We start from the raw sequence: 13,435 nt of genomic DNA, 5'->3' as shown, positions 1-13,435 counted from the left end.
CACAAGTGAGTATAACTGGGCAGCGGCCACTGACGCCGACACCAATGACAGCTGATCTACTGGGGTGCCGGGTGTCTGACCTCTGCCAATCAGACATTGATGAAGTTTTTAATCTTCAGTTCAGTATTGAAAACCAGCCAACCAAGTGTTAGGGGTCGAGTTCCCGCCTCTGCACAGGGGAAATCTCGAAACATCTCCGATGCGGTCTCCCATTCTTCTCCAGCCGCAGTGGAGCCTGCTCAGCGGAGACGTCGGTCCTAGCATTTGGCTCAGCCTGATACTGTGTGGATGGTTACTGCTGCCTTTCCAGGCTCAGCCATTGTAGCCAGTAGGGTTGAGCGACTTTTAGGTTTTCAGGGTCGAGTCGGGTTTCAAGAAACCCGACTTTCTCAAAAGTCGGGTCGAGTGAAATCGGCCGATCCTATTGAAAAGTCGGGGTCGGGGTCGGCCGAAACTCGAAACCCAATGTAAGTCTATGTTTTTTTTTTTTTTTTACATTTCCTTCAGGGCGATATAGCAGAAAAACCGGTAATTCAATTACCGGCTTTTCATTTCTCCTGCCAAAACCCGACATGATATGAGACATGGTTTACATACAGTAAACCATGTCATATCCCCCTTTTTTTTGCATATTCCACACTACTAATGTTAGTAGTGTGTATATGCAAAATTTCGGCGCTCTAGCTCTTAAATTTAAGGATTAAATAGCGGAAAAAATTGGCGTGGGCTCCCGCGCAATTTTCTCCGCCAGAGTAGTAAAGCCAGTGACTGAGGGCAGATATTAATAGCCTGGAGAGGGTCCACGGTTATTGCCCCCCCCCCCCCCTGGCTAAAAACACCTGCCCCCAGCCACTCCAGAAAAGGCACATCTGTAAGATGCGCCTATTCTGGCACTTGGCCACTCTCTTCCCATTCCCGTGTAGCGGTGGGATATGGGGTAATGAAGGGTTAATGCCACCTTGCTATTGTAAGGTGACATTAAGCCAGATTAATAATGGAGAGGCGTCAATTATGACACCTATCCATTATTAATCCAGTTGTATGAAAGAGTTAAAAAAACACACACACAATATTAAAAAGTATTTTAATGAAATAAACACACCGTTTGTTGTAATATTTTACTGTACGCTCAATCCACTCGCTGAAGACCCTCGCTCTGTAACAAATAAAAAATAATAAACCAACAATATACATACCTTCCGTAGATCTGTAACGTCCCACGTTGTAAATCCATCTGAAGGGGTTAAAATATTTTACAGCCAGGAGCTCTGCTAATGCAGCGCTGCTCGTGGCTGTAAACCCCAGCGAATGAAGGTAATGTAGGTCAATGACCTGTAGTTACCTTCATTCGCGGTGATGCGCCCCCTGCTGGATGTCCCTGGAGCGTGGGTAAAGTTCCCAGGCTCGAGTTCATATGAGGACATCCAGCCGGGAGCGCATCACCGCGAATGAGGGTAACTATAGATCATTGACCTACATTACCTTCATTCGCTGGGGTTTACAGCCACAAGCACAGCTGCATTAGCAGAGCTTGTGGCTGTAAAATATTTTAACCCCTTCAGATGGATTTACAACGTGGGACGTTACAGATCTACGGAAGGTATGGATATTGTTGGTTTATTATTTTTTATTTGTTACAGAGCGAGGGTCTTCAGTGAGTGGATTGAGCGTACAATAAAATATTAAAACAACCTGTGTTTTTATTTCATTAAAATACTTTATAATAATGTGTGTGTGTTTTTTTTAACCATTTAATGCAAATGGATTAATAATGGATAGGTGTCAGAATTGACGCCTCTCCATTATTAATCTGGCTTAATGTCACCTTACAATAGCAAGGTGACATTAACCCTTCATTACCCCATATCCCACCGCTACACGGGAATGGGAAGAGAGTGGCCAAGTGCCAGAATAGGTGCATCTTCCAGATGTGCCTTTTCTGGGGTGGCTGGGGGCAGATGTTTTTAGCCAGGGGGGGCCAAAAACCGTGGACCCTCTCTAGGCTATTAATATCTGCCCTCAGTCACTGGCTTTACTACTCTGGCGGAGAAAATTGCGCGGGAGCCCACGCCAATTTATTCAGCGATTTAACCCTTAAATTGCCTTTTCAAACCAAAGAAAAAAGAAACATGCATATGAGCAGGGATCACAAAAATATAACAAAGTTTATTGATAACAGGTCATTACACCACATATACACGCTTAAAAACACTTAAAAATACAGAAATAAATGTTAACCAAGAAAAAACCACACGGGGGTACCAATCACCCCTCCCCCCCACATACAAAAACCACCTCCTCTAATCTTAAAGCGATATATAAGTCCAAGCAATATCCTAATGCAGCTGTCCCCTATAGTAATATATCCGAAGAAAGATATTTATTAAAGCCCAGGGGCAGGCATAGACAAAACTAATGTGGATAGATCAGTATAAATACCGCTATGCCAGAGACTAAATAACAATAATTACAATACATTCCTAATGGACAAGCCCATGTTCAATCATACCGCTCAGGAGGGGAAGTGAGGAAGAGGGAGCCGGTTCCCATGTGGTCAGCCCGACGCGTGTCGTCACATATGTGACTTCATCAGGGGTAACAAGGATAAAGTGGTTAGCATGCCCTAGATTAAATAATACTTACTTAATTGATAATCTAATACAGCTGCAGGGAGAAGAAGCTGTAACGAACCCAATACCTCCATAAGATACCAGACAACCAGCGTCCCGGAAATACCAACTGCGCATGTCCGGTGGTCACCTAGGTAACGTGACAACACTACCCATAGAACACACAATAAAACACACAATAAAGCCGGCACCGTGGGAACATATATCACAAATAGGTCACGCTATCGACTCGGTTCGTATATCTGATCAACCCGTACCACCACGAGTGCTGCGTCTCAAAGTGATGTCGGCGCTCAATGACCGGGAGCCCAGCGCCATTGCGCATGACCGGAAGTGGCCCAACATATCACGAAGAGGAGTCCTGGTTCCCCTGGTTACAGGCAAACAAGCCCGCTGTGCGCAGACTCCAACTCACCAGGCTGGACCCAGCTCCGGGACTCACAGTATGCAGATATTACGAGAGCGGGGTAAACACCGGGACGATGAGCCGCTGCGACGGGGCCCCATCGCGCAGGCGCACCGCCCACATGCACCCCAGCCTCAAAAACTGCAACTGCGCAAACACCATCCGATTCTAAAGGATCACCACCATTGGCTGGTACATACCCCACATGCCTAACCAATCATGCCCCCAAACCAGGGCAGATACAGATCCTGGTGTTTTAATCTAGGCAGACCTAAAGGTTCTATTCAAGTACCCCAATCCATATGTACACAAATTGTATGCTGAACAAGAGAACCAAAGGCATAACCTAACAACACCCATTACTGGCTAATTCACCTAAATATTCAATAATATACCGGCGGCACAAGATAAAGCTATTTTAAATTCATTCCCCAGATATACAGTTTAATTTCATTGGGTGCAGCAATATAGCTATAGCTAATGTCTCTCATAAGGATTCCCACTCTTCGGTGCTGTTGATCAAAAACATGATACATCAGACATTTATATACAAAGGGGGGGGTGGGGGGGGGGGGAGAAATAGAGGCGTCCTACAGTTGTTTATAAAATCCAGAAAATAAAAGTTCCTCATTGAGTCCTCTCGGTGCGAGACTCTGTAGTTTATAGATCCACTTGGATTCACATCGCAATAGTTGGTTGGTCAGATTGCCTCCTCTAATGGTGGTATTTACATTCTCAAGTCCCATCACTTTGAGGCCTCTGAGGCTGCCGCCATGTACTTCCAAAAAATGTCTCGCCACTGATGTCAATTTCTTCCCCCTTGAGAGGTCCTGTCCGGCCATATTGATGTTAGAAATATGCTGTTGACACCTCCTCCTCAATTGTTGAGATGTCTGGCCCACATAGAGTTTTGGGCAATCACATACCAGCATATACACAAGATTTGTTGACCTGCAGTTGAAATAAAAGTTACACTTAAGCGGGGAAGGCAATACATCAATTAAGATTTCCTCTCGTGCAATCATGAATTGGCACACATTACATCCCCCACAAGGAAAGGTGCTCCTAATCCTCTGACCCGTCCTTAATTTACTCTTGGGGCGTTGGTAGTGACTATGACATAGTTGATCTTTCAAGTTGGTAGCTCTTCTTGCCACTATTTTGGGGGATGGTGTGATGTGTGGTACCAATTTGGGCTCACTAAGCAGAATATTCCAGTTTTTATTTAAAATTCTATACAAATCTGACATAGTAACATAGTAACATAGTTAGTAAGGCCGAAAAAAGACATTTGTCCATCCAGTTCAGCCTATATTCCATCATAATAAATCCCCAGATCTACGTCCTTCTACAGAACCTAATAATTGTATGATACAATATTGTTCTGCTCCAGGAAGACATCCAGGCCTCTCTTGAACCCCTCGACTGAGTTCGCCATCACCACCTCCTCAGGCAAGCAATTCCAGATTCTCACTGCCCTAACAGTAAAGAATCCTCTTCTATGTTGGTGGAAAAACCTTCTCTCCTCCAGACGCAAAGAATGCCCCCTTGTGCCCGTCACCTTCCTTGGTATAAACAGATCCTCAGCGAGATATTTGTATTGTCCCCTTATATACTTATACATGGTTATTAGATCGCCCCTCAGTCGTCTTTTTTCTAGACTAAATAATCCTAATTTCGCTAATCTATCTGGGTATTGTAGTTCTCCCATCCCCTTTATTAATTTTGTTGCCCTCCTTTGTACTCTCTCTAGTTCCATTATATCCTTCCTGAGCACCGGTGCCCAAAACTGGACACAGTACTCCATGTGCGGTCTAACTAGGGATTTGTACAGAGGCAGTATAATGCTCTCATCATGTGTATCCAGACCTCTTTTAATGCACCCCATGATCCTGTTTGCCTTGGCAGCTGCTGCCTGGCACTGGCTGCTCCAGGTAAGTTTATCATTAACTAGGATCCCCAAGTCCTTCTCCCTGTCAGATTTACCCAGTGGTTTCCCGTTCAGTGTGTAATGGTGATATTGATTCCCTCTTCCCATGTGTATAACCTTACATTTATCATTGTTAAACCTCATCTGCCACCTTTCAGCCCAAGTTTCCAACTTATCCAGATCCATCTGTAGCAGAATACTATCTTCTCTTGTATTAACTGCTTTACATAGTTGTTATACGTGGTAATTAAAGAGAGCGGTTGAACTGTTTCACGCTCCTGCCGACCAAAGAGACTGAGTCTATCTCTTTGTTTTGCCGCCTGAAAACCCTGAGATACTATTCTCCGCGGATATTGCCTACTGGTGAAACGCGTAGTAAGGTCCCCTGCCAGTCTTAGAAAGTCTTCTGATGAGCTGCAATTCCTGCGAAGTCTCAAAAACTGACCTTTTGGGATACCGTTCTTCAAATGTACCGGATGGAAACTGGAGTAATGAAGGAGGTTATTTGTAGCTGTTGTTTTCCGAAAAAGACAAGACGAGACACGATTTCCTTCCAAGGTAAGTTTGATGTCCAGAAAGTCTATGGTGCATGAGGAAATAACAAAGGTCAGTTTGATATTGAACAAATTAGAATTAAGATCCTGGATAAATTCCTCACATACAGAATGTGGCCCTGTCCACAGAAACACCACGTCATCTATATACCGTCGCCAGGTGACGACATTACTCACAAACATTGCATGTTTGTACACCACTGTCTCCTCCCACCACCCCAAAAAGAGGTTCGCATACGAGGGCGCACACCGCGCCCCCATAGCAGTCCCGGAGATTTGCCTATAATACTTTCTGTCGAAAATAAAGTAGTTCTTGTCCAAGACAAAGTGCAACAATTCCAGTAGAAAAAGGTTATGCTCACCGTTTCCATGATGTTTATCCAAGTAGAAGGAGACTGCTTGAACGCCAAGATCGTGGGCTATGCTCGTATACAAGGATTCAACATCGAGACTAATCAACAGGGTGCCCTCCGAAACCGTCAGATCTTCAAGGTGTGTCATCAAATGCGCAGAGTCTCTTATATACGAGTCAAGAGAGAGAGCCATTGGTTGAAGGAAGTGATCTAAATATATGCAGGGTCTTTCCATGATGCCACCAATACCAGATACTATCGGCCTTCCCGGAGGCATGTTGAGTGACTTGTGCACTTTCGGCAAGATATAGAAAGTGGGAACTACCGGATGGTGAGTGACGAGAAAGTCTGCTTCCCTTTTGTTCAAAATGCCTTCTCTAGTCGCCTCCTTTATGAGATGATCCAATTTGCCCTTAAATACCCACGTAGGGTCTGAGGGAAGAACATGATAGTTGTTAGTGTTGTTCAGTTGACGCAATACTTCAGTAGAATACATCTCATGAGGCCAAAGGACAACATTCCCTCCCTTGTCCGCTTCGCGGACAAGGAACTCTGTGTTATTACGTAACTCCCTCAAGGCTCTCCTTTCTCCAACACTCAAGTTATTATGTTTAGAGCTGTCTAATTTAAGATCTTTAATGTCTCTGCATACACTTTCAAAGAAAATCTGTACAGCTGGAAAAAGTGAGAGCGATGGTGTCACCTGTGATGGAGATCTTCTAGTAAATCTGGTCCGGTCCGGTGTGCTTTCATTTTCCTGTAGAAGTTCCAGGAGATCTCTAAAAGTCTGTCTCTCGTCTTCGGGGAGCGAGTCTACTAAGGAGGGTTTATGGTACAACAATTTAAACGTCATCTTCCAACAAAACAAATACAAGTCTTTTACTAACGTAAATTTGTCCAAGGGATTCATGGGTGAAAATGAAAGGCCTTTCCTCAATACGGATATTTCCAGATCCGACAGAACATAGGAGGAGAGATTAATAATTTGTAGTTCTTCAATCTTAGGATAAGTTGACATACCTGCTGAGGCTACCGCCTCCGATTGAATCTCGTCTCTCTCTTGTGTAGTGGCGACCAATTGCGATGACTCTTGCCTTTTTTCCGGGTGGATCCGTGACTTACGTCTCCCCCTCCTCCTACGCCGCCTACGGCCCCCTCCGGGTCGCTTAGGTCCGAGGACAAAAAATCACTGGAAGATAATTCACATCCGGATGGTTGTACACATGCATTGCCACTAGGACCTGTTTGAGTCTTGGAGGTATAACGTCTGTTACCATGGTGTACCCACTTAAAGGCTTGATCTTTACCAAAGTCCATTTTGTCCCTATAAAACTTGTTTCTCTTCCCATTGATAATGTCTTTTTCAAACTCATCTAATGTCTTCTTCAATTTTACAAGAAATGGGTTGACCAGGGTCTCCTTATCAAATGTCCCAAGTTTGCTCTCACTAATTTTTATATCCTCCTTTATTTTTGTTAAGAGCATTTGATCATGTTCTATGAGCATGTCCATTAGGATTCCTGAGCACTGTAAAAGCCCTGTCTCCCAGACTTTTTTAAAAGTCCCCGTAACCTCCCAGGCCGGGAAGATCTGAACCCGCAGCCCCCTCGGTACTAGCCCTGTTTTCTTGTATTCACCTAGACTCCTCACATTCCACCACACACGAGTCAAAGTCTTATGTAAATTAGTAATTTCCATAGAAACCGTCTGGAAATCTGGATTACTACTAGACGCCATTGCCACATCACTGGATGCTGAGAAAATACCATGTGCCTGCTGGCTCCAAGCATCCTCCCTTGCCGTTAGATCCATCATTTAATTATATTTAGTAATAATAACTACGCCAATAGTTTAGTACAGATGTGCCAACACTCAAGAAACGGTGGTCACAAAACCACCCAAAGACAACACACTATAAAGCTACTAGAAAGAGGGCACCATCAAAATATTCTAGTTAAAGTGCTCAACCCGCTGCATGTTAAACACAGACTAAATCAAACCAAAGAAAAAAGAAACATGCATATGAGCAGGGATCACAAAAATATAACAAAGTTTATTGATAACAGGTCATTACACCACATATACAAGCTTAAAAACACTTAAAAATACAGAAATAAATGTTAACCAAGAAAAAACCACACGGGGGTACCAATCACCCCTCCCCCCCACATACAAAAACCACCTCCTCTAATCTTAAAGCGATATATAAGTCCAAGCAATATCCTAATGCAGCTGTCCCCTATAGTAATATATCCGAAGAAAGATATTTATTAAAGCCCAGGGGCAGGCCTTTAACCCTTAAATTTAATAGCTTTCAGCAATTTAAGGGTTAAATCGCTGAAAAAATTGGCGTGGGCTCCCGCGTAATTTTCTCCGCCAGAGTAGTAAAGCCAGTGACTGAGGGCAGATATTAATAGCCTAGAGAGGGTCCATGGTTTTTGGCCCCCCCTGGCTAAAAACATCTGCCCCCAGCCACCCCAGAAAAGGCACATCTGGAAGATGCGCCTATTCTGGCACTTGGCCACTCTCTTCCCATTCCCGTGTAGCGGTGGGATATGGGGTAATGAAGGGTTAATGCCACCTTGCTATTGTAAGGTGACATTAAGCCAGATTAATAATGGAGAGGCGTCAATTATGACACCTATCCATTATTAATCCATTTGCATTAAATGGTTAAAAAAAACACACACACATTATTAAAAAGTATTTTAATGAAATAAAAACACAGGTTGTTTTAATATTTTATTGTACGCTCAATCCACTCACTGAAGACCCTCGCTCTGTAACAAATAAAAAATAATAAACCAACAATATCCATACCTTCCGTAGATCTGTAACGTCCCACGTTGTAAATCCATCTGAAGGGGTTAAAATATTTTACAGCCACAAGCTCTGCTAATGCAGCTGTGCTTGTGGCTGTAAACCCCAGCGAATGAAGGTAATGTAGGTCAATGATCTATAGTTACCTTTATTCGCGGTGATGCGCCCCCTGCTGGATGTCCTCATATGACCTCGAGCCTGGGAACTTTTCCCACGCTCCAGGGACATCCAGCAGGGGGCACATCACCGCGAATGAAGGTAACTACAGGTCATTTACCTACATTACCTTCATTCGCTGGGGTTTACAGCCACAAGCAGCGCTGCATTAGCAGAGCTCCTGGCTGTAAAATATTTTAACCCCTTCAGATGGATTTACAACGTGGGACGTTACAGATCTACGGAAGGTATGGATATTGTTGGTTTATTATTTTTTATTTGTTACAGAGCGAGGGTCTTCAGCGAGTGGATTGAGCGTACAATAAAATATTAAAACAAACGGTGTGTTTATTTCATTAAAATACTTTTTAATAATGTGTTTGTGTTTTTTTTAACTGTTTCATACAACTGGATTAATAATGGATAGGTGTCATAATTGACGCCTCTCCGTCTCCATTATTAATCTGGCTTAATGTCACCTTACAATAGCAAGGTGGCATTAACCCTTCATTACCCCATATCCCACCGCTACACGGGAATGGGAAGAGAGTGGCCAAGTGCCAGAATAGGCGCATCTTACAGATGTGCCTTTTCTGGGGTGGCTGGGGGCAGGTGTTTTTAGCCAGGGGGAGCCAATAACCATGGACCCTCTCCAGGCTATTAATATCTGCCTTCAGTCACTGGCTTTACTACTCTGGCGGAGAAAATTGCGCGGGAGCCCACGCCAATTTTTTCCGCGATTTAACCCTTAAATTTAAGAGCTAGAGCGCTGAAATTTTGCACATACACACTACTAACATTAGTAGTGTGGAATATGCAAAAAAAAGGGGGATATGACATGGTTTACTGTATGTAAACCATGTCTCAAATCATGTCGGGTTTTGGCAGGAGAAATGAAAAGCCGGTAATTGAATTACCGGCTTTTCTGCTATATCGCGCTGAAGTTAATATAAATATATATATATGTGTCTGAATGACATATATATATATATATATAAAACGAAACCCGACTTTTCACTTGAGATCGCCGACCGCCGACCCGATCCCAGAGTGGGATCGGGTCGGGTTTCACGAAACCCGACTTTGCAAAAAGTCGGTGACCTTTGAAAAGTGCCGATCTGTTTCGGTCAACCCTAGTAGCCAGTACTGGTCAGCGGCGAGCAGACGTCTCTGGGACCAAGTCCTGCTTTTCCCCCTCTGAGCATGCCCGGGATAAGACCTCTCATTGGAGGTCGGGGGTCACATGCTCAGGTACTGTGGCAACTCCCATTGGTCCTCTAGCACTAGAAGTCCCAGAGAGGGGTCATCTAACATTTCTACCTTTGGAACCCAGAGAGCTCGAAATTTCTGGGACTTCTAGTGTTAAGAAGGTCCTGAAGTTGATCAGGTACTGTAACAGCTCCCATTGGTCCTCTAGGAAGGTCCTGAAGTTGCTGCATCTATAAAAGGTTTCCATGGCTGCACGGCCATGCGCTAGTATCAGCTTATGTTATGAGCTTTAGCTACTCAGTGGTCTTGTCTGCTTGTGGTCAGGGTCCAGCTGAAATAAGCCACTAGAATACCGGCACCTCCGGTGAGGAGGTTTGTATGGTGAATTCAGGGCTGGCGTAAAGCCATTAGAATTCCAGCTCCACCGGAGAGGAGGTGTTTGTGTGCTTGCTACTCCCTGACCATTGATTGCTTTTGCTCTGTTAGGTAGCTGTGTTCCTCTTTGACGCTAACAGGGCACAACGTTTTCCCTTCTGTGCGACTCTGTGAAGTAACAGAGTTCGCTTCTACCGCCATATTGTTCCACCATTTGCTAGCAGCAGGTTGGTCTCCTGCATGGTGGACCCCGGGCTGCGAACGGACCAATAATAATATCTAAATATACTTGGTGCGTTCCGCCAGCCCTAACACCAAGATATATGAGCTGAATGTGTGACATCAGATAAGCCAAGTGGTTGTGGATATCATTCGCTAGTAGGCTACACAGGATATGTCATCAGTGAAAAAGTAATGGACAACCTCTTTAACATACAATATTCAGAAACGTAATTAGGATGAATATCTGCATTATAAACTGTAGATGTCTTGAGATACTCACTTTATAAATGGAAAATATTTGATATCTTGTACAAGGAATAGGGTATACCCTAATGTACCACTACCAGCTAGGAGCCAAATAAAAGCATAATTTCTGAGAGTGGAAATAAAAAACACTGCTATAGGCAGTGTCAGCCTGGTTTGCCGATGCGATGCGATCTGATGCTGAGGTCCCATTACACCATCTTGTTACAGCTGCTCCTGACTGACCGTAAGTCAGAGCTAATGGTCAAAAGCTTTCAATGTAAGTTTATAAGAGCCTTGTTCTGTCTTTCATTGTTTTAGATTGATAAGCAACCTTAGGTCTGCCCAGCAAACACTGCCGTGAGATGGCTAGTCACAACTAGCATAACAGGACTGGAGTGGCAAGAGAACAGCAGAAGACAGTGGCTGGTAGGTATGTTATCATAGATAGGGAACAAAAATGAGTGATGTCAGTCTTGGAGTTAAATATAAAGAAACGTCGGAGTGGTACTTTAAGCTATTAGAGGTATATCCCCAAATGTGTCTCTTCTTTTCAGTTACCCCACTTACGGATTAGAATACTGGCTATGTGCTGGCGTCAGATCCCTGCATTGTATAATCAGGACCCTCAGCTCCTTTTTAGGTGAATCATACTGAATAGAGAACTGGATCCAGCCGTGAACTTCTAGAGAATGGAAATCTCCTGCACTGAACAGACTCATCATGCTGCCAGAAAGCTGTAAACGGAAACATGGATTTAAGACAAAATGAAAACTTAGGTATATTCAAAGAATTCAAAACCACAAAAACAAAAAAACGTGCTATGTGTTACACTATCAGATGCAGAAGCTTCAAAAACATTACTAACAGCTCAATGTTATATTGATTTGGTTGCGGAATCGGTGGTATAGCCATTTCTCAAGGAGTTGTTTTTCAGCACAACACCACCAGGCTACATGGTGCTTGTGCTAACGTGAGCAGCCTGCATTGCCTAAACGTGGTACCATTACACGCAACATTTCCGGACTTGTCTTACATTGAGCACATCTGGGACATTATTGGAAGGTAATTGGCAGTGTTGGCCGGAGGCATGGTTAAGCAAAAGAAAGCTAAATAAATATTAATTATAGTCAGGGACAGATCTGCAGCTGAGCTCATAGCAGAACTGGAGAGATGTAGCTGAAAAAGAGTTTAAAAAGTGTTTGTAATGAGGCAAAGCTCAGCTCTGCTGTGTTGTGTTAGTTGTAGTCACACACAACTCTCCGTTGAGATTAGGAAAGCAGATTATCATCCATTAGATATCATACACACTTAAGCTTCCTTTTCATTAAAAATAAGCTCTTCAGGCATATTATTGAGGAGATCTGTGTCCAGCCCAGGGTTCTTAACAGCTGGTTTACATATTAAGAAAAACATGGATTTCACTGGACCAAGACATCAGATCCTATATATCAAGGTATAATTTTATTCAGCTTCCTATAACCTACATGTGTCTCAGGTGTGTCAGGTATGACAGACAGTTAATCTGGATCTGGCTAAAGAAGGTCACTACGCATTCTGGATCTTGCATCTCTGCTATGGAGTGATATCCTTCTCTTTCTAGGACCTAGCGGTGATCTCTACCATCTGCTGCTGATTAACACACTTGCTGGAGGCTTAAATACCTTTATTTGCTTCAGCAAGGTGCCGGTGATAGCTCTATTTACCTCTGTTGGAAGTGCTAGAAGTCGACTAGTTTCTTCTTGGATCCTTTTGTAGGATTGCTGGCATGAGCTCACTTTATCCTTCTCAAGCTAAGTGTATTCCTTCATTTGTCTTCCGACTTTGTCTTTAGTTCTAATGGGGACTGACTAGTGCTGACCCCGTCCCCTCACTATCCAGGGCCTATTGCTAAGGGAAGTCTGGGATTAGTTTCCTGGTTGGTGATAGGTGCGGAACCTATTTAGGGATGTAAGGGCAGACAGGGTGTTGTCAGATCTGCCTAGGGGTCTCCACTCCCCCCTTTCCTAGTGTTAGGGCTTCCCCACCCTCTTTCTGTTGTTGTGCACCTAGCTTCCCCCTCACCCAACATGCCCATGTAGATGGCTTAGGAGGGTTAATCCTTCTGAGAGGTTTCTTTTAAAAATAATTTACTGTACTTTGAGTCTGTGTAAGGATCAGTGTCTTTCTCTACTGTTCCTTTGGGAATGTGTGACTTCAGTCTCCCTCCCAGGCTTATTCTTTTGGGTTATCTCTTTAAACAGTAGTCAATAAAACCATGGGTAGAAGAATTCTACTGGTTTTATCTAATATAAAATTGGTCAATGCCCTAAATATGGGGTTTTCCTGTAATAAGGCTATAGGACTTAGGGAATCACTCTCATCAAAATGTTTTCCTTAGTTAGAAGAAAACATATGTAAATCTTCATTAATAAAAAAAAAAACTTTCTAAAAATCTCTTGGGTAAACAAGAGAAATATGACCAGATTTGTAATCCATGGATCAGTTATTTTGTTTCATACATTTTTAGATCATACACACAGACAATCTTGTTTCTC

The 13,435-nt window shown here is 43.4% G+C and overlaps 1 protein-coding gene and 1 long non-coding RNA gene across 6 annotated transcripts in view; both read right to left on the bottom strand.

Annotated features, from left to right (window-relative positions):
- The window catches only part of SYTL1 (synaptotagmin like 1), a 268,530-nt gene that overhangs the window by 53,100 nt on the left and 201,995 nt on the right, over positions 1–13,435 (bottom strand). For all 4 annotated transcript variants that reach the window (XM_069756730.1, XM_069756733.1, XM_069756731.1 and 1 more), the window contains one exon: positions 11,469–11,635. In XM_069756730.1, the coding sequence (XP_069612831.1) occupies positions 11,469–11,635 (167 nt within the window). The remainder of the gene's footprint in view (positions 1–11,468; positions 11,636–13,435) is intronic.
- On the bottom strand, positions 2,231–7,440 carry LOC138669887 (uncharacterized). Of its 2 annotated transcripts, XR_011319256.1 has the most exons (5): positions 6,894–7,440; positions 6,577–6,689; positions 5,883–6,305; positions 5,412–5,546; positions 2,231–3,987 (listed from the first exon to the last, which is right to left on the bottom strand). It is a non-coding gene; the product is annotated as an uncharacterized lncRNA (long non-coding RNA). The 2 variants fall into 2 exon arrangements; XR_011319255.1 differs by having other exon boundaries at positions 6,577–7,440.

This window comes from Ranitomeya imitator, chromosome 3, assembly GCF_032444005.1.
Source record: "Ranitomeya imitator isolate aRanImi1 chromosome 3, aRanImi1.pri, whole genome shotgun sequence".
Classification (NCBI taxonomy): domain Eukaryota; kingdom Metazoa; phylum Chordata; class Amphibia; order Anura; family Dendrobatidae; genus Ranitomeya; species Ranitomeya imitator.
The sequence above is the reverse complement of the archived record's forward strand: the minus strand, read 5'-3'. Positions and strand labels throughout refer to the sequence as shown.